The 22,195-nt window shown below is 35.4% G+C and overlaps 1 protein-coding gene across 1 annotated transcript in view; it reads left to right on the top strand.

The window, feature by feature from the left end:
- MAGI2 (membrane associated guanylate kinase, WW and PDZ domain containing 2) overlaps nt 1-22,195 on the top strand; it is a 1,847,576-nt gene that overhangs the window by 1,658,650 nt on the left and 166,731 nt on the right. The window contains exons 15-16 of the mRNA XM_074194021.1: nt 776-968; nt 12,665-12,913. Of these exons, the coding sequence (XP_074050122.1) occupies nt 776-968; nt 12,665-12,913 (442 nt within the window). The remainder of the gene's footprint in view (nt 1-775; nt 969-12,664; nt 12,914-22,195) is intronic.

The raw sequence follows: 22,195 nt of genomic DNA, 5'->3' as shown, positions 1-22,195 counted from the left end.
ACTCCAATGAAAGCTGAAAAACTGAATTTGACCCTCCATGAAAATTGCCACAGGATTCTGAGAAAGAACTTTTCCAGACAATAAAACATTTCTCCTATGTGTTGTGTACCTTTGGATAGCAAACCCATTTCAGGGGCAAATGAAGTTGAAAGATCATTTCATGGTGGAAACAACTGTGAGACTACATTGTTTTGACTGGGTCATATTGAGGCTTTTGAGATTTTTAGGAAGTAGTAATCTCTTAGAGAAAACCACCAAAGATATTTTTCTTCCTACCTTCCTTCATCTTCCTGAAACACATGCCCCCAAACTTACTTCTTTTCTCGGCAGGAGCCCAAGCAATCCTTCCTTCTTGGAATAGTCAAATACAAACAAATAAGAAAAAATTTTATTGTTTTTAACATCAAATTTTGTTTTAGCCAACTTTATTTTCAGGACGTAAAATGAAAATTTATATTCTAACACTAAGCTCATAATCTCTAAGAATTTTTCACAAAATCAGAGTTTATATTTTCTAAGGCAAGGGTCAGTGTTAAATGTTAAAATAATTCTTGGCTTATGGGCCTGAAGGCTACAAACAGGGGAAGGGCAGTGGTAGAAGGGGAGAGGGATTGGGCCTGAAGGGGAGCCATAGTTAGCTGACCTCTGTTCAAAGGGATAGAGGGATTTGTACACTGATGATATAACCTTGGGCTGTATCTCCAGTTTTTCTCCACAAGTAGTTTTGGAGGAAAAGTTTATTAAAGTATTGTTTTCCTTCTTGTTAATTCTCTAGATTTTGATTGGAGCAGTCATTGCCATGGGTTCAGCAGACAGAGATGGCCGCTTACACCCTGGGGATGAGCTGGTCTACGTAGATGGCATTCCCGTGGCTGGAAAGACACACCGTTATGTCATTGACCTCATGCATAATGCAGCCAGAAATGGGCAGGTGAACCTAACTATAAGAAGAAAGGTGATGTCTGTAGGTATGTTGTAAAAAACTGTACTGGGAAGGTTGAATTATAAGAAGGGGAAAAAACCTTCCTAAAAAAAAAAAACTGAGAACCAGAACAAAGTTGATATTTTCATTTTAGAAAGAATCTTACTGCTTAATATAGGAGAATTGGTTTGGTTTTTAATTGCTTGCTCTTATACATCAACTACCAAAAAAATCCCACCTCTTACTTATAATCATTAAAGATTTCCATTAAAGGCTGATACTTATTCAAGGAATGCATGTTATTTAGTAAATGGTGGTGATTAGAAGGTAACTATAGTAGTTGAAGTTGGAGAAAAATGACTCACTATGTATACAACTGAATTCTATGGCATTGTGACAGTATAATAAGTCAACCAAGAGGGAAAATTGACTTTCATTGTGAGGTCAGATAAAAGGTAACAGTAAATGTAGGAAAGGACAGCTGTGTCTTAACTTTGAGAAAATACAAATAGCAAAAAAATCACATGTACAGAACAGATAAAATGGAAATAATTATTCTATTTACATTGGGATTCTTTAAAAAGGATTCCTCACAGATTTCTTTTAAGTCTTCAAAAGCCATATGTGTAATATAATTGAATTTGGAAGAGGAATAATTCAGAAATCTTAAAGGAAATCAACTATTATATACATAAAATAGGAACACATTTATCTATACCTTTATACTTGATTTTTTAAAATATAACAATATTCTAAGGATTCAGTAGTACTGATGTTACTAGAATGGATGTGGCCCATCACCTGGCTCTGCTATGTATTAACTGTGTGACCTTGGACAAATCACTAAGCATTTTGGAGGCCTCAGTTTCCTTGCCTAAAAAGTGAGAGAGTTGGGACCACTTCTAGGTCCCTTCCACTTCTGAATCAATGTTCATCCTACCATCCTTTGTAGATATATTATTCCTTAAGTCTAGTGTTTTGTCTTCAGGTGCCACATGAAGTACCACATTTCAGATTTGCTTATAATGATTCTTAGTTGGTTATCCATCTATCTGATAATTTATAAGATAAAACAACTTATCTGACTCTGATTTATTTATAAATCAGCTAATTGTGTACAGTCGAAAGAATGTTGACTCCAGAGTCAGAGAAACCAGGATTCAGTTCTCACCTCTAATGGATCTTGGACAGATCCCTAATCTCCCTGGATCTCAGTTTCTTAATTAGTAAAATGAAGTAGCTGGACTATATGACTTCTGAGATCACTTTAGCTCTAATTCTACTCCCAAGAATGCTATGACTTGTCCAATATTTCATAAGTAATACAGAGCCAGAATTTGAAAACAGGTCCTTTGATTTCAAATCTGTATTTTCTCTTGTACCATGTTGTTTCCTCTTTCAGAAACAGAATTTGAATCTAGATTATTCGGAATCAAGAGTTAGATCTCTATCTGCTATTCTACACTGTCCATCACTGCTATAAAATCAAGATGGAAAGAGCCTTGTAAATCATTTGACCTAAACCTTTCATTTTACAGCTGAGAAAACTGAGATCCAGAAAAGTGAAGTCTTTTGTCCAAGTTATTATAGTCAGTGACAGAACCAAGAGATCTCCTATGTCCCAACTAGCAATATTTGTGTTCCACCAAACTGCGTCCTTCAGAGCATTCACAATTATGATAGTGCTTTTTTTTTCCTTTCATGAGCCTACTTCTGATTCAAGAGTCAAAAGTTTGAATGTGTGACAACTTTTAATTAGAGAAATAGTTATCATTTATTTGTGACCAGAAAAGATGAAATTTGACAATTAGATTAAAAGCCCTTTCTTTCCTTCTTTCTGGAAATTAGAGACTTAAAGCTAGAATAATCACTTAAGAGGACTGGACAGAAGAGTTGTCAGCCCTCCCCAGTAGACAGCCATATATCTTGTCTGGTGTGGAGGTTTTGCTAAGAGGTCCATTAATCTCATGAAATTCCTGGCACATCACTTGACCCACCAAAGTAAAACACCTTGAATTATGCCTTATCCTTGGGAGAGTTGCCAGGAAGAAGGTAGCATTGGCCGGGCTACCATTTAACTCTCTCTTTTCCTGAGAAATGATCTTTAATAACAGTCATTTGTGAGGAGGAGGGAAGGTTCCATGTGCTGGGTGTTTAGGAATCCAAACTTGAATTAAAATGATACCTGATTTACATGGAAATATATTGCAAAATGCAAAACTAATGCAACATCATAATTTCATGTTCCCCTTGCCTCTGGCTGATTATTGCAAATTAAATTTTGTCCTCATCAGCCCAAGCTGTGAGGATTTATGCCAAATGCTTTAAAGATACATTTGCACAATTTGTGAAGTATGTGATTTCTGTGGAGGTGCTCTCTCGGTTGCAATTTTCACCGGCTTTACAGTTAGGCTTTCAAGTGTAATTCATATTTGAAAATGCTCTGTGACAACTGCTCATTTGTACCAGGAGATTTTTCCCCCTTTTGATTCTCTTGTCTTTAAACGCAGCATTAGCTGGGGGATGGTCAAGCTCGGCCGAGGACACTTTGGTGGCAGTAAATGTCTACAGGATGAGTGAAAGAAAGCCATGTGACAAAAACAAGCTTTCCCTTCACTATTACTGTTTCATCTGGGAAGTCAGCAGCCTTGAGTGCTTCTATCTCACTTAGAGAAGTGACACTGAATATTATTATTGTTATTGTTATTAATTATTAATTATTTTGCTGACTGGATGATTTCTTGTTAAGCAAATGCAATGACTAGGAGGTACAAGTCCAACATGTATTCAGTGGGGTCAGGCACTGGAAAAAAGCTGAACAACCTTATCTTATTAAAAAAAAAAAGACAAAAGACAATTGAGAGGAGTGTTGCTATGGCACTCGAAATTGGAAATGAAAGTAGTAATAATATTAAAATTAAAAGTGGTAGGAAAAAATGCAAGGAGGTTAACAAAAAGGCATTATATGCTTTGTTTTAATAGTAATAGCTAGCACTTTTATCATTTTAAGGTTTGTAACACACTTAACTTGTATTATCTCATTTTATCTTCATAACAAACTTAAGAGATCACTGTTCTTGTTATTCTAATTATATGGATTAGAAAAGTGAGTCTTAATATCACATAGCTAGGAAATGACTGGGGTAGGATTTGAACTCAGGCCATCCTAACTCCAGGTCCAGCCTCAACCTCTACAGATTATCTATCCCCTTGCAATCTGATTGATTTATGCTCACCTTCTTGCTATTGTTGTTATGGAATCATTTCAGTCATGTCCAACTCTTCATGACCCCATTTGGAGTTTTCTTGGCAAAGATATTGAAATAGTTTCCAATTTTTTTTCTAACTTATATTATAGATGGAAAAACTGAAATAAATAGAGTTAAGTGACTTGCCCAGAGTCACATAGCTAGTAAATGTTTGAGGTCATAACTGAACTCATGAAGATAAGTTTTCACTACTTCAGATTCAGTTCTCTAACCACTGTAATACCTTAGCTGTCCTCATATAAATGCTAGCTATAATATTTGGAGGATGATAATAAATAATGAGTAACAAAAACTATTATAACAATAATAATAAAAATGATATAATTGCTAGCTATGATTATCATTTTATTACTAATATTATGCTAAGTTTTGGTACTATTATTATTTTCATCATCTTTTTTCCTGTTCAGTAAAAAGTTGGAATTCCCCAAAAGTAGGGCCCTTGATCCTCATTTCCACTCTCATTACACTGACAACTGTGGTAATGTCATTCCATTTCATGGTTTAAAATATCACATTCTACAACAGAAAGAAGCAGTAGCAACTAAGGTTCCAGGATGGCCTAACCCACAGAGACCTGGGGATGACAAATGCAAGAAATGAAAAAGGAGGCAGGCCCCAGGAAAGCACAGTAAAGAGTGAAACAAGAACTCTCTTATAGCCACAAAAATAGACAAAGGTTGGAGGAAATTTGCATGAAGAAAGGTGATCATTTGTTTCTACAGAAACACAAAGAAAACCCAATAACTTGTTCTCTCCTATAATAATAACTGAGACTTTTATACTGTTTTACATCAGTTATCATACTTGAGCCTCACAATAACCTTGGAAGTTCAATAATTTTGTTTTCTTGATTTTTTTTTAGCCATTCCTGAAAAAGCTCTCTCTCTGCTAATGCCAGGCATCACCTTCCCTGCAAAGTACAATCTTACACTGTACATGTGAGCAAATTCTTTACCTCTCAGATTCCTTTAATTTTCTCCTAAAGCCCATAAACCCCATTTCAGAATTATATTTGCATAAAATAAAATTCATAGGATTGTAAAGGAAATCAATAATATTGGAATAAAGATGAATTTTTCCCCATTCAGATTCCTAAACCCTCTGAAATATGTGTCTGTATTGTGTGTGTGTGTATATATATATATATATATATACATATATATACGTATATATATATATATATATATATATATGTGTAAAATCAGTAAGTCAGAAGTCAGACTTAAACACCTCTTTCTGACTCCATAGGTAGCTCAGATTGTTGTTGTTGTTCCTCCTTCATTCTCAAAGAGGACCAATGACCTCAGGAGCGTGATATCTTGACTTTCAGGTGAATTGGTTTTAAGTGAAGCAGAGCTTTACAAATTCATCACCTCATTCTCTCCAACCTACCACACCAAATTCCAAGGGCAGCTAGGTTCTGTAGTGAACAGATTGCAGGGGAGGGACTTAGGAAGCCTTTAGTCCAAAGCCTGCCTCGGCTTCTAGCTGCATAACCCTGAATAAAACACTTAAATTCACTCATCCTCGGTTTCTTCATCATCTGTAAAATAGGAATAATTTAACACTTCCTTGAAGCATTGTTTCAAGGATCAGTGAGATAACTATGTAAAATGCTTTGAAAATCCTAAAGTGTTAGTTATCATTTTTATCCCCATTTTCCAAATGTGAAAAAATTGAAGCTTGGAAAGGTTGATGTGATTCGCCAAAGGTCAGACAGCTAACAAAGCCCATTCCTTCATGATTCCATGTCCACCTGCCACATTGGCTATCTGGATAGGATAGCATAGCATAGCATAGGAGGTAAATTCTCTCCATGTCTTTCTGTCAGTCTTGAAACATCTGTTTCTAAGTACAAGAGCTTACTTGATTAGCATATCCAATTATTAGACTGCCACTAATGAGTTCTAGTTTCTGATGACATCAAGAGTACCTCTAAGAGCCATGAAGATTCAAAGCTATATAAAGCCTAGAATATAGTCTCTAACACTTTCAAAGACTCTGCCCAGAGTTTTGGACCCATATAGCCTTGTTTGCTCCAACCTCCAACTCCACTTGTCTAAAACCCAACTCAGCATCTCCCCTCCTATAAACAAATATCCCCTTGCTAAGTTTTTGATTGTTGTTTATGTCACCATAATTCGCCCAGTCATTTAAACATAAATCTTCAGTCCTCTTTTCTATTTCCTCAATCCATTTCCCAAATCTAACTAGATACCAGATCCTGTCTATTTAAACTTCCACAATTCCTGACAACTCCTTCTCTTTTATGTCTTTCTTCACATTTCTATTCATATTGTAATTCTCCAGTCCTAACCCTTATTCTTTGCCCCTTTCCACTCTGCTTCCCAGATGAATCTTCCTAGAATTCAATTCTGAATGTCTCTGCCTTGGAAAAAAACTTCAGATATCCCACTGATAAATAAAACTCTCCTTAGTCTAATATTCAATATTCTCTTCAACCTGACTAAAATCTTTCTCTCAAGAGCCTATTCTCACATTGTTTTTAATATCATACTTTCATGATCCTCCCAAATTGGATTATTCATTGCTGTTCCAAAGATTCTCACTGTTTTCAACTTCAACTAAATCCAATGCCTTAAATGCTTTCTGTGTTCCCTTCTACCACCACCACCACCACCACCCCCCAAAAATAAAAAATCCCATTAACTGTTTATTTAAATCCCATTCCTAATTCACAACTCCATTGAAGTACTTTGTCTTTCACATAATTTGCTCAAGTCCCTAAATCCCAACCTTCTCTACTCACAATTCCTATATGGTAGTGACAGCTTCTTTCCTATTAGCTTTCTATCTTCAAGACTTTACTGAATGTCTTGAATAGTAGGCATTTAATAAATATGCTACACTGAATTGAAGACAGGGATGACTGACTTCAGATTTTATTGCAGAAGAGCCCCAGATTTATAATATAACAGTAACCATTTCACCAATAAATTGTGGAAGAAAAATGAAAATAAAACAGAAATTATTTATTTACAGGGACTAGGTGAGGAAGAGAAGTAGACATCAGGGTGAAAAGGTTAAGATTGTGCTCTGTGGCCTAAGGACAAAAATATTTTAAATCCTCATTGCAAAATGAGGTCACCATAGTTGAAATAGTATGGAGAGTGGGAAGTGGAAGAAACCAACACAAGACTGAATCCAGTTTTGTGCCCCAATTATAGACCTAGGGTTTTCACAATGAATTTGATGTGCATGCTACCAACTCCAACCCTCAGGGATTCGCCTTCAAGAATAGGTTGCCATTATATCATATTTTCTTTCACTGAAAATATGAATATTTATATCTTTTGTAGATTCAACCCAATCTTCCAATCTTTTGAGCACATCTATCTCCTTCAAGATGTATAAGGTGCATCTGAAATGCATGGCACAATCAGTATTCATTTGTAGGGTTCCTCTGTCATGTAAGCAAAGTAATAATAGTTCACATTCATGAAGCACTTTAACGTTTACAAGATTTCATCACTCTAACTCTTGAGGAAGATTATGCAAGGGTTATTCTGCAAATCAATTACTAATTCAGAGTCAATCAGGAGTGACCCTCTGTTTTAAACTTCATTTTGGCTATGTGAGTCAGTCTGCAAGAGTAGGGTCCTGTAGGAGAGGGCAAAACTCACTAATCTAATCTAATCTCTTTAGAGGTAATCTCATTTTCTCATAATGTGTACCTGACTATCCACCCTTTGAGCATGCTCACTCACCACAAGTTCTCATTTGAAAAATGCATCAATCAAAATACTCAGAGGTGGAGTTAAGGTGGTTTTTAACTCCATCTCTTTATTGTAATATTAAAGAATCAGGATTATATTTCCCTTAGATGAGAGTGGCTTAGTCCATAAAATATCCCTGGACCTGGAGTCAGGAAGATTTATCTAATTTAGTTCAAATTCAGCCTCAGACACTTACTATCTGTGTATCCCTGGGCAAAGTCATTTAACCCTGTTTACCCCAGTTTTCTCATCTGTAAAAGGAAAAGGCAAACTACTCTAGTATCCTTGCCAAGAAAGCCTCATAAGGGGTCAAAAAGCATCAAGTACGTGACCAAAAAAATAAAAAATAGCAGGCCACTCCATCAACTCCTGCTGCCATGTTCTATTAATAAACTTTTTTTTTTAACTTTCTCTTCCTGGGTTTTGCTTCTTTAATCAGGGAAAGATGCAAACATACAATTTTCCTTTTAACAAAATCATCAAAAAAAGATCAATACATCTAGCTTTTAATTAGCAGGTCCTTCTCCTTCACACTTAAAGTAAAATTTATTCAAGTAATCATTTACTTTAAGTTGTGTCTGACTCTTTGTGACCCCATTTGCTGTTTTTTTGGCAATGATACTAGAGTAGCTTGTCAGTTCCTTCTCCAGCTTGTTTTACAGATAAGGAAACTGAGGTCAATAGAGTTAAATGACTTGCCTAGAGTTACACAGCTACAAAGAGTCTGAGAATTAAAAAGTGCCATAGATTTAAGCTTAGGTAGAAATCCAGAACTCTATTCATTTTCTCACCTAGCTGCCCCAAGGTAAAATTTAACTACCAACTTAATATGGAGAATATGAAAGCTGTCAGTATGACAAGATGAAACTCTTAAGTCAGATAAACTGATTTAAAGCAAGGCTGTCTTCTAAGACTATCTCGAACTATTCCTCATAGTTGTTTGATTGTTTAGTCATATTCAACTCTTTGTGAACCTGTGGACCATATTGTTCATGGATTTTCTTCCCAAATGTATTGTAATGGTTTACTGTTTCCATCTCTAATGGATTAAGGCAAACAGAGATTAAGTGACTTTCCCAGGGTCACACAATTTATTTAAATGATTGAGGCCAAATTTGAATGGTTTATTATTAAATGATTGAGGCCAAGTCAGGTCTTCCTGACTCCAGGTCCAGCTCTACCCACCAAGTCACCTAGCTATCTTCTTTGTCATATATTGGCACCAAATCATTTGTATGGCAAGATTATTCCATTTTACCAGTCCTAATTCCAAATGTGCTTGCATAATTACCTCATAGCCTGGCACCAACCTGAGGTATTAGTCAGACTACTCTATTTGCCAGTTTTAAATACTTTTTTTTAAACTTCTGGATAAGATAAGTAGGTTGACCTGTGATTTCATAAGCATTCTATCTATGATTCAGTAGATAAATCTGAAGGGGTTGCCTAAGATACATAGAGGCAGCAACTAATCCAAAGTATTATATTTAATAGGTACCCACAATGGAATTTGAACCCAATTGTCCCTATGAATACAGGTCTTCCTGACTCTAAACATCATGCTCTATTCACTCTAATGTGATTAGAATATCACATGCAAAAAATCAGTTGATAACCTTTGGTAAGGATTAGTGGTGACCTCCCAGTGTCCTAGAACTCTGAATGGTCATCTTTCTAAAAGCCAGCTACCTTACTGAGAGACATCCATTTCCCATAGCACCATGATGATGACTTCCCATCTGGCTGTATTCCATTCTAAGTATCATTAAAAGAAATGATTTTAAACAATGACCATTTGTGTTAAATTGATCCAGACTAATATTGGAATTCCATACAGAGGTCTGCAGAAGGACATGAATAATGAGTTGGTGATCCAGAAAAATCATTGAGTAAATAAAATGAATTTACATAGAACTTTGTATTTTAAATTGCACTATAACCTTTTTACTGCATTAATTATTCTAAATAACAGTTCATTTCACAACAGGGGAAGGCTGTTTAACAGATAGAATTTCATTTGTCTTGGGTCAATTTAGCTTTAATCTCTTTGGGAGACAGATGGATTCACTAGATGAGTCACCTAAGTCCTCACTAACCCTAAAAGTCTGTGGTGTTATTTTCTAGTCCTTAAATTTTCCTCATTTGGGGCCTGGGACTGACATGTTAAAAAAAACTCAGGGGAGCATTTTTAGTCCCATATTCTCAAACATTCATCCTAGGGAAGATAGAAAAACTTTGTTTTAGAACCTGAAAGAACATGTCAGTAGCAAAGGAAACTCCTGATTTACAGCCTCCTAATAAGAAATCACCTGGTGATGATCTTTGGTGGATTTAATCAATTCTTCTCCTTCCTTCCTTTCATATAACCCACAACTCAACTACTTCCCTCTGTAATTGTTGTTTGTCCTTCCTTTTTGAAGAGGACCAATGAACCAGAAGGTGATGTCGACTTGCAAGTGAATTGGGTTTAAGTGAGGCAGAGCTGTGCAAAGTCACCAGCCTCACTTTCTCCTCCAGAGTCATCTGGGTCCAGAGGTCAGACATAGATCAGGATGAGTGGAGATGACCCCAGGTGCTGGGAGACATTGGACTTTTTAAGCTGAAGTCTTTCCCAGGTTTTAATTTGTCTGAAGCAATGCCTATTCAGGAATTAAGGCTATGTAAGAAATGAGGCAAAAATTGACCTCTTCTACCTAGTTAAAATAAAATTAAATAAATCTAGGAGTGGAAGACCATCAGGATTTCTGGCTTAAACAGAAATAATTTCAATTTACACTCACTCTGAGTTATCTTGGACCTATTGTTGGACAATCAATGAGAACAAGAGTAATTCTGGTTAATGGCATGATCAAGAAAATATAAATGAAACAACTACTATAAGAAAGAAAGAGACAGAGATACAGAGACAGAGAAAAACAGTGAACCATGCAGTGAATCAGAAACAGAGAGAGAGAGAGAGAGAGAGAGAGAGAGAGAGAGAGAGAGACTGAGACTTTTTCTCTGTTGCCAGTTTACTGACATGAATGGTTTTCAACCTCCTCAAATATGACAGCCAGAAAATGAGATCTCTCTTGTCACTGCCTGTGACATTTAATTGCTGATTTGGTCCAATAACTCTTGGAGACTTTCAATTTTAATGTACCAGCATAATAATTGTTTGTTTTTCTTCCTCCTGACTATCTCTAATCACTTTATTTCCAACTTGTACAAGGACTGATAAAGGACATGTGCTTCACTAAGAAAATAACAGCTTGTCTTTGGATCATGTTTAGCTAAAGAACAAAAGTTTTCAATCTTGGTTTTCTGATGGGTTTTGTGTGTGTGTGTATGTGTGTGTGTGTGTGTGTGTGTGTGTGTGTGGCTTTTTATATTTTTTTTAGCAGAGGAATGCCTTTGTATTGCATTCCTTTGTTACTTCTATTCAGTTCTTCTGGATGGAAACTTTTAGTTTTCTATCCCTTAAAATATGAGATAATAAGTTTTAGAGAATAGTCAAACTGAACAATTTATAATCGGTCTCACCCCACTAATTATCTGTTTCTCTATATACAATTGTTAATGCTCATGGTTGAGGAGAGTATTGGTGAATCAAGTATCACTGTTTAAAATTCCTCCACTCTTTACTTTTGGTTTAGTGCAGAATTATAGTTTGTAAAGGTAAAAGGTTTCACTGACAGTCTAGCTAATTATTTTTAACTTGTCAAATGAGAACACTTTCAAGAGTTCTAAATGGGGAACCGATCCACAGAGCCACCAAAGGAGTAATTTGGTGTGATTATTTTTCATCTTGTTATTCCTATGTTTGAAAAACTCCTTTTGAGTATACTAATCAAGTTGTGAGAGGGAAATGATGCAGTTATCCTAATTACAGTATGTTAGTTTCTTTTAATCAGAGTATCAATACCTAGGTACTGAAATAGTCAGGCAAACTTCTGGATGATGGATCAAATTACATATTAGAAAATAGCTTCCTCTGGCTGTCAACTCACCATCTATTTCCTTAATTAATTTACTTGCTCTCTATCAGTTTTGTCTGCTTAGTTCTAAATAATACTTTTGATATGTAAATGTTTTAACAGTAGATAAATAGCTGATTCAGAAGTCAAGATTTCCTACTTAGTTGATGTCATCATTGGACTTAAGTATACAATGAAAAAAAGCATTTTTAAAATAAATTTGTTACCCATATTTAATGCAAATCAACTTTTATAAGAAATACAAGATGATGAAAATATTTTCCAAATAAAATTTGGTGTCTTTGAAGAGTTAATATTAATTCATTATATATATATCCCTCAACTTCAGTGGAGGCAGTTAGGTGACTTATTGAATAGTGCTGAAAAGTTGAAAGACTTGAGCTTAAAAATGGTCTCAGATACTTGCTAGTTATGTGACCCTAGGTAAGTCACTTTAACTCCTGTTTGCCTTAATCCCCTGGAGAAGGAAATGACTAACTGTTCCACTATCTTTGCCAAGAAAACCCGGTCTTAAAGAACTAAACACAGCTGAACAATTATAATTCTCAGGAACCATTTGCTGCTATAAAATCAAATATATAGTAGTGATATTTTTGTGTATTAAAATAGTGTAATTTTTAGATATGTATGTAGCTAGGAAGATGCGAAGCAACGTGAGGTAAAAATCTCGAAACCCTCAGCCTCAAAACCCTATTATTAGAGAAACCAGCTAATTAAGTAATATAATGATGTCTTTGCAATGTGATTGTATTCCAGGAGAGCCCTGTCCAGAGAATGGGAGGAGTCCAGGCTCTGTGTCCACCCACCACAGTTCACCTAGAAGTGACTATGCCACATACACCAACAGTAACCATGCTGCTCCCAGTACTAATGCTTCTCCACCCGAAGGTTTTGCATCACACAGCCTACAAACCAGCGATGTTGTAATACACCGCAAAGAGAATGAAGGATTTGGCTTCGTCATCATCAGTTCTTTGAACAGACCAGAGTCCGGGTCCACAATAAGTAAGCAACATATTGTTTTGAATTTTTCTTAAGTGTGAAATAGATGAAATGATGTGTTTTCTAAACTACTGAATGGTCTGTGAGCTTATATGTGAAGAGAGTCAGATCAAGAGGGAAAGAAGAAAAATGGAAGGAAGGGAAAGAGAAGAGAAAGAGAGAGAAGGGAGAGTAGATGAGGGAGAAGACACATGTATACAAGTGTACCTATATGTGCAGAGCAGTCAAGGTGATACCACTTTTCTAAGCTATAAGCGATAAGCATCTTTTACTTTCTCAATTTCCATTAAGTACACTGTTTTCTGAAGCTATTCAGGGTTATCCTGAAGACATGTGGCTGTCAATTAAGGTATTCCTGAAGTAATCCCAAGGGCTAATCCAAAAAGCAAATTTTAAGGCAGGCAAAGGAGAATAGTAGTGAATAAAAGTGGAAAATGAGTTGTCTACATTGAAAACTACAAAACAATCTCTGGGTTTTTCCATAGTAATATTTGAATGAAAGACTCATAATGTTGGAAGGGATTTGATGGCAAGTAGAGGGGGATAGAGGAAATGACTTTCTCTTTATACATGAACTGAAAAGTTTGAGGGTTCCTAATTGCAGATGCAGGCAACAAGACAAATGGAATTGGCATGACCAATACCATAAGGAAAAAAATACTGCCTCCATTCTATGCTTAAAAATTTACTATTTAAGCAGTCATGGAATTCAATGTCATATGCATGACTTTTGAGAAGTAGTAAATATCAGATGGTACCAAACTATCCAGGTCTTGGGTAAAAATGAGAACTTGATTATTGTAAATTTAACATTATTGGAAAAGTACCAGGCCTAAATGGAGAGCAAAATTTCCCTGCTGAGCAGTACCAATGACAAATGCATTAATGAAAACCACAGAAGAAGCATTCAACCTCAGCACACACAGCCAAGGACTGGAGTCCATAAATCTGGAAGTACAATTTCATTTCTCTTCTTCATGATAAACTGTAGAAATAAATCTGATCTTTACATGTAGATTAAAAGCTGGATTTTTGTCAGTATGATAGAGTCACCAAGATTAAAAGGATATAAGATTAAAGATTTCCATGAATTATATAAGCACCCTACCAATAATTTAGCCTTGTCAAGATATCCACTGAAACTTTAACAGCCATTCCTTTCAGATTTTTATTTGGGCAGAGAGAAATCAGAATCAAAGACACATGGTATAAACAAGTCTAGTGAAGAGTTCTTACCACTATGTTCATCAGGGAAAGGTGGCAATGACTAATGAAATGAAGAAGAAAAGGATTCTATACAAAATGGAAAATGTGCTAGTATCACAAAAGTGTTAACTATGGCATGCAATGGTTCATTCTTACTTGGATTGTCATTTGGATTCATTTCTAAATAGAAATAATGGAAATGTGAATGAATGCAAATAGATATAATAAAAAAAATCTTTCTAACTGGTAAAGCATTCATGGACTAGATATGGAAAGGAATAGATCTGCATTCTCCAACATACAGTCTTCCAAACAGTACTTGATCATTCATTTCTTTTCAGCAGTGTTAACCAGAACTTGATAGAACAAGGTTAAATACTTCTAAAATGAGTGTCATTTTCTGTGTCATCACCAAGAAAGAAAACATACTCTCCTGATTTTCAAAAAGTTACTTCTTTTCCATCTTCTCCTATGCATTGTCCTTTGCTTTACCAGAAAAGCAAAAACTTCACCAATAACACTTAGACTTTGTAACATGTCCCTAAAACATTCCAATGATTCATGTTTTTGGGGGGGGCGGTTGGTGTTTAATACTGAACCTCAATAATAATTTTGAACTCTAATTTTGAAGAGTTTATGCTAAGTGTTTCACAAATGTTAAAGAATCTGTTTGATTCCACAGAGCTTTCATCAAAAATATCAAGGGTCCTTATATTCAACAACAGTGTGAAAAACAGAAGCTGTCAACTCCAGAATTTCAATCATTTCTCAAGAGATTCAACCTTTTTCTTAATATAGCCCAAGAGACATTACACATTCAATGTTGTTTTCTTGCCTTCAAAGCCCATTTTCTTCCAGGATGACAGGGACAATAGGCCTTTCTAAGGAATGTAACATTACTTCTAGACCATCATACTTGTTAAGAATAACATCAGTTTTTGCACATCAACTCAACCTTTTGTATTACTTTCTGTACACCACTGTGAGTCAATTTAATCAATCATTAGTCAATAACATCCATGTTCTCAGGGCAGCTATACTCAAGATGCTAACAAAGGTCACTGTTCCAATCCTATATGTCAGCCTTTGGGAGAACCTTCAACAGCAAAAGTTACCTATCTCTTTCCCAGCTATCCATCTATCTATAGCCTGAGGTGACACCTCCAGTGAGACAGGGTAGCCACAGCCCTGTCTCATCTTACTTCTTCTCATTACCATAGTGTGATTTAACACTCAAAGTATAGTTCCCAAGAGTTGACCACGCATTGAAGTAAAATCATAAAATCATAAAAAAAATATCAGTTATATCTTACAGGACTTAACTGCAAAAAGAATTTTCCTTACAACATTCCAAATTGCCTTAGTGGCAGTCTATTGAATGATTATACAATTTTATTTGCTATGAAGTTCTTTCTTAGTTAAACCAAAATCTGACCCATAAAACTTAGAATTATTTATTCATTCAATTAGTCATCAAAAATGTAGAAGAGCATTGTACTGGATGTTGGAGAAATTAAAATTTTAAATAAATAAGCCCTTGTAGAGTTTACAATTTCTAGGTTGGAATGGGGAAATGAAATAAAGCAGGTATGCATTTTATTCCAAATAGTTTAGAGGTGTGCAACTTGTGAAGTCCAAGTGAGGAGGTCATTAAAGAGGAGAGTAGACATGTAGATCCCAGAATTGAAAAAGACCTCAAATTCTTCTATTCTAACCTTATTCTGAAGCATAAATTTCTTTGATAACTAAAAAAGTAATTATGATAATTATCATTTATATGACACTATATGACAGGCCCTGTGTTAAATTCTGTAAAAATATTTTATCTGATCCTCACAACATATAAGTGCTAATTTGATCACCCTTTTACAGATAAAAAGAACAGAAAATTGTTAAGGTACTTGGTCAAGGTCATAGGGTTAGTAAGCATCTGAGGTCATATTTGAAGTTAAGCCTTCCAGACTCCAAGTCAGGTTCTCTATCCACTGTATTCCTTAATGGCCCATAAGAAATCCAGTTACCAGACTCAAGGTTTTGAAAATTACATGTTTTATTTCACTGCGGCCATTCTTTCTCTACAATATAAAGCTATAGATATTTTATATCTACATATCATTTATATGTACATATAGATGTAAATATAAACATACATATATGTATTGCATGTGACATCTCTAGTACATTTTTATGTACATATATACATATATACACACACATACACACACACACACACATACACACACAAGTATGTATCAAGGAAGAAGAATGAGCTAGAGAACCTGTATTTAAAATTCTCCTTCCAGATAGCTATAAGGAAAGTTAATTCTGATAAGCCTCATCACATAAGATATCAACTCCAGCCAGGGAAATTAGGCATGAAAGGCTACTGGCAGTAGATAAGAACTGGACTTTTTGGACAAGCAAGAAGTTGCATTGTTGTGGTGTTTTCAGAAAAATAACTGTAAGAATCATTTGCCCAGAGGCATCTAGGTGGCACAGTGTAAAGAGCATTGACCCTGGAGTCAGGAAGACTTGTATTCAAATCCAACCTCAGACACTTATTTCTTACTTAGATGTGTGACCTTGGGCAAGTCACTTAACCCCATTGCTTTGCTGGAGGAGGAGGAGGAGGAGGAGGAGGAGGGAGAAAAATTATTTGCCCACATGAGACCAGTGAGGCAAGAGAAGGAAAGAAGTAATTATCTCTGGGAATGCTCAAACCATACCCCATGTTACCAGTCAAACTTAGCACTTTGTTACCAAAGGTCTAACTACTCTCTTGTTTCAATTTTATTCACAGTAATAATAGCATTTGAACAGAAATAAAGCAAATTGAACAAAAGAATAAAAAACTGTTACAACTTAGGAATCAAATTCTGGATCTTATTCAAAATTGGATATCTATTAATAATTTCACTAATAGCTCATTAATTGAATATTACTTAATATTCTTTAACCTAAAGTTTACTAAGGACTTTCCATATATCAGAGTCAACATGATGTGGTGGGTTGAATGGCACATGACCATAAAAACCTGGAATCAAATCCTTCTTCCAACACACACTGACCCTAGGCGTGACCCTAGGTGAATCAATGCAGTGAACAGCTCTCTAAACCTATAAATTGCAAAGATTCCAGCCTGAATTAGTAAAAGTCCTTTCTTCCCTCTGATAATGACTCTTTCATAGGAAAGCCTTTCCTGACAGCCTTCAATTTTAGTACCTTCTATTTGTTTATAACTCTCCGATTAATCCTACCTGTAAACCGTACATAGCTGTCGACATATTGTCTCTCCTTTATGTAGTGGTCTTCTTGAAAGCAGGAACTATTTATCTTTGCCTTTCTTTGTATCTCTAATGCTTAGTACATGGCATGATCCACAGTAGTCACTTAGTAAATGTTTATTACTGGCTGAAATGGATAATGGAAGTATTACTCTGTCATTTTATGGATAAAGTAACTGAGACTCAGAAAGTTTTATGTACCTTGCCCATAAACACATTACAAGTATCAGAGCTAGAACTCAAGACACAGATTTTTCTGACTTTAGGAATTAATTCTTTCCTTTGCCAAAACAGCAACCATATTGTTAAAAAAAAAAGTTGCTTTCCAACAAAAAAGGAATTCCACAGTGAAAGTGATAAACTATTTTTTGTTTCTGAAGGGCTAATGATACAATGTATCTTTATAAATAAAAAGTGGAATTCCACAGTGGAACTGATAAACTATTCTTGCTTCTAAAGGGCCAATGATACACGTGTCTTTATAAATATATATTTATACAAATAGAAGGAAGGGTAGACAGAGAGAGACAGAAACAGAGAGAATGATACAGTAAAAGGCTGAGAATTCAGAAGACCCTTATTCTTGGCCCTGCTACTTAAGTGAATGAATAAACAAATAAAAAAGCATTTTGTCAGACAGTACAGAAAAGGAGGAGCTGGTACAAATTAAAAAGCAAGACAGTCCTTACTCTCCATTTCCTAATTCACCAGGAAAAAGAATATCCTTCATTGTTAAAAAAAAATATGTCTGCTCTAATAGAATGGATGATTTTCAAGGGCAGTATTAGAATTTGAAAACACTCGAGGAAAAGGGGTTAACCTTTTGGCTGTAAAAAGAGAGATAATGAAATTCACCAACACTATCTTAAGCAGTACAAAGACCCTAGGATTTATAGATGAAAGAGATCTTACCTCTTGCTCATCACAAAGTTAAGAAAACTCTCGCCTTCTGAGCTTAAATGTTTTACCCCAAATCCTTCATGTAGCATGTTATAGTGCTGGCATTCAAACAGCCTGAGTTCACATCCCACCTCTTATACTCACTTGGTTGTTCTGGGCAAAGAATTTAATCTCTGAGTCTTGGTTTTCACATCTTCAAAATGGGAATAATTGTAGAGGTTGTTCTTCCCTCACCAAGTTGTTGTGAGACTCAAAAGAGCCTGTGTGCTATCTCTAACTGGTTTTACTGTTGTTCATCCTATTATTATTGTCATTAAAGATTCAAAAATATTAACCAGCTTTTAAGAATCCCCCAAAAGTCTTAATGTAGTTTTAAACTTTAATAGTTTAAAGAATTTGGGGACAACTTGTGCACGCTCCATATCACTCTCCTTGCCATTCAAATAGACTATAGGGCCCTGTTATTTCCTTTTCAATTGTGGTTAGGCAGGACATAATTTTACACTGTGTTACTTATACCTCTGGTTTCCTATAGTACATTTACTTCTCCTCCTCCTCCTCTTCTTTCTTCTTCTTCTTCTTCTTCTTCTTCTTCTTCTTCTTTTCTCTCTCTCTCTCTCTCTCTCTCTCTCTCTCTCTCTCTCTCTCTCTCTCCCTCTCTCCCCCCTTCTCCCCCTCTTCTTCTTCCATTTTAAACTGTACTTTGTGTCTCCCTAAGTAATTGCCTTTGCTTGGTCTTCAACTCAACATTTAGCAGCAGTTTGTCGATGTTTCTAACATACTCAACCAGTTCCAGGGGTTCTCTTCTATTTCCTCAAGGAAAAAATATAGAATCCTCTTTAAAAAAAAAAAAGGAACTTTTAAAGGCCTTCACAGTCTGATCCCAATCTTGATATTATAAATAGCTCATAAGTATAAATACTTTGTCCAGAATAATTAAAATAGCTTTAATTAATGATATTACTTTTCTGCAGAAAAGGAATAAATTCCCTAGCGGAAAAAGGCAACGAATCGCAACAATGTCTTATATGCAGTTTGAAAGACTTGTTCCTCCCCTTCTTGCCAGTCATTGGTCAGTTACAATCTAATCAATACACTAACCCCATACCATTCTCTAATAATGTTTTCCCCGCCCTGGTCATTATACTTATGAGCACAGGGGGGTGTATAAAAATACATATGAACTTCAATGAACAGGAATGCTTGCAAAGGAAAATCAACCCTTGACTAGTTGAAGCTAATTTTTGACCTTCCCCTGGGTAAGGAGGTTTAATGTCTGGTGAAGGGACCTCACTCAGTTCAGTGATTGGTCAGGGTTGTTTCTTTTGTCTTATACTCACATACCTACATGTTGGTACCAACAGTCTTTGTAATGTGTATGTATGTATGTACATATATATATATATATATATATACATATATATATATGTATATATATATATATATACACCTATTTAAACTAGCAATTTCCTCTACATTCTGTAAAAACCAAACAGCCAAATACCCTATATTCCTCACACTTGATAAACTTTTGTCCCCCCCCCCCCAAATTCTATAGTCAGACAGTCTGGCCTTCTTGTTTTGTTTGTTGCTCATTTTTATTTCCCATCTCCTTGCTCTCTTTCTAATTCTGCCTCATGGATTCCTTCAAGATATAGCTCAGGCACCACTTTCTAGCTTCATGAAGACTTTAGCAATTCCCTAGCTTCTCTGCCCTCCTTCCCAAACTACCTTTTATTTTATGTCCTTATATTTATTCTTTATATACATAGATTTTAATATATTTTACATACATCATGTATGTGTCATTGTATTTCCCATTCAAATGTAAATTCTTTGGGAATAGAGATTGTTTCATTCACTGAATTTGTATCCGAAATACCTAGCTTAGTGTCTGGCACATAGTACATAATAAATGCATGTTCATTGATTCATTGCATCCTTCTCAAATAGCTATTCCCTCATACAGTCATTTTATTTCAGCAAGTTCCATTCTGGTGTTCATATTTTAGCCAAAATTAAGATTATTCTTATTGATAAACTTGGTTGCATCAATACAAGATCAAATATGATTCAATGAGGATGAAAGTTACCAAGAAGTCAAAATTTCCATCTTGTGTCTCAAGACCACAGAGAAGGATGGAAACTTTAAAACACATGTGCAAAGCATTTATTAAACATCTTTCTTTTGCTAGAAACTATGCTAGGCCCTAGCGATAGGAAGTTACAGATAAAAGAATCCTGTAAGTTAATAGAAAGTATATGGAAAATAATTTAAAAATTCAAAAAGGAGAATAATTAACTGAAAATGAGAAGTATCAGTAAAGGTTTAATATAGACAGTAACACTAAGGCAGCTAGGTAGCACAGTAAATAGAGTACTGACCCCAGAGTCAAATGAACTTGAGTTCAAATCTGCCCTCAAATACTTAGTAGCTATGTGATCTTGGGCAAATCACTTAATCCTGTTTAACTCAATTCCTCATCTGTAAAATGAGCTAAAGAAGGAATGGCAAGCCTCAAATGAGGAAACAGTCAGATATGTCTAAAACTATTCAACAGCAACAATAGGAAATGACAGTGGGACTGTGTCTTGGAGCCTGCTATGATTTCATATAGGATAAATGAGAAGGGAATACATTTTGACCTAAACTAGTACGTTATATTGAGATGTAGTGTAATATGGTAGCAAGGACTAGGCTCGGGGCAGGCAGATTACCTCTGATATTTGCTACCTGTATGACCACAGTTAAAATTGATAAACCTCATTTTCCTCATCTGTAAAATAAAAAAGATGCTTAGTTTTGATAGTCACCAACCTTTCTTCCATTTTTAAATCTCTGCTCTTCTGAGCAGAGATTTATTTTGTTTTCCAGCTATAGTACTTGAATAACATTCTGAGCTTCCTCAATTCTATTTTCTAAATGTTATTCCACAAGTATATCTTTGGGCACTGTTTTACTAAGGGAGGAGAATTAACTGACAGTTTTCTGCTTTGTATTGATTGCTGATAAAAATCTTATTCCACATTCAGTTTCCCTAGAAGAGGACATAACTTTGGTCATTAACAGTCCAAAGTGGTGAACTCTTTAAACATGCCCATATCTTTGGCGTGTGTGTGTGTGTGTGTGTGTGTGTGTGTGTGTGTGTGTGTGTGTAGGGGGAAGGTTTGACTGTGAATTTCAAAGAGATACCTTCCACAGAGGCTTTTTGTTGTGCTTGAGATTCAAGAGGTTTTTGGAAAATTAAATGAGTTCCTTTCAGATATTTTATGTGATCTCCAAGTGTGACTGTAATAAAATCAACTTAGTAAAACTGGATCATTGGTGAAGCAGGTTAGCATGATGTCATCAACTCATCTAACAGACCATTCTTTGATATACTGATTCAGTCAACAGACATTTCTTAAATGTCTACTATGTTTAAGTAACTTGACAAGCATTTATTAAGCATCTTTTCAATAATGAAAACTATTCTAAGCCCTGGGAATACAAAGACACAGTTAAAAGAATCCTTATCCTCAAGAAGCTTATATTTTACTGGTGGATTCCAATATATATCCAAATAAGTTAATAGAAAGTATTTGGAAAACAGGTAAAAAGTAATTTCAACAAAAAGAGTAATGCTAAGTACTAAGAGAAATAAAAAGTTTAGTTAGAGTGATGAGGTGCCTTCATGGAGCCTACAATCTAGAGGGAGCATAACATACATGTGTAAATAACTATATATGTGTGGGTAGATACAAAGACCTAAATATAAATAAATATATGTATATATATGTGTGTGTGTGTGTGTGTGTGTGTGTATAGACAAGTGAAATAGAGCCAGTCTGGAATAATGATCAAAATGCTAGGGAAGTCTTAGTTTTGAATCCTACCTCTAACACTGATAAGATG

Source organism: Macrotis lagotis, chromosome 7, assembly GCF_037893015.1.
Source record: "Macrotis lagotis isolate mMagLag1 chromosome 7, bilby.v1.9.chrom.fasta, whole genome shotgun sequence".
NCBI lineage: Eukaryota > Metazoa > Chordata > Mammalia > Peramelemorphia > Peramelidae > Macrotis > Macrotis lagotis.
This window is presented reverse-complemented; position numbering and strand designations above follow the sequence as displayed.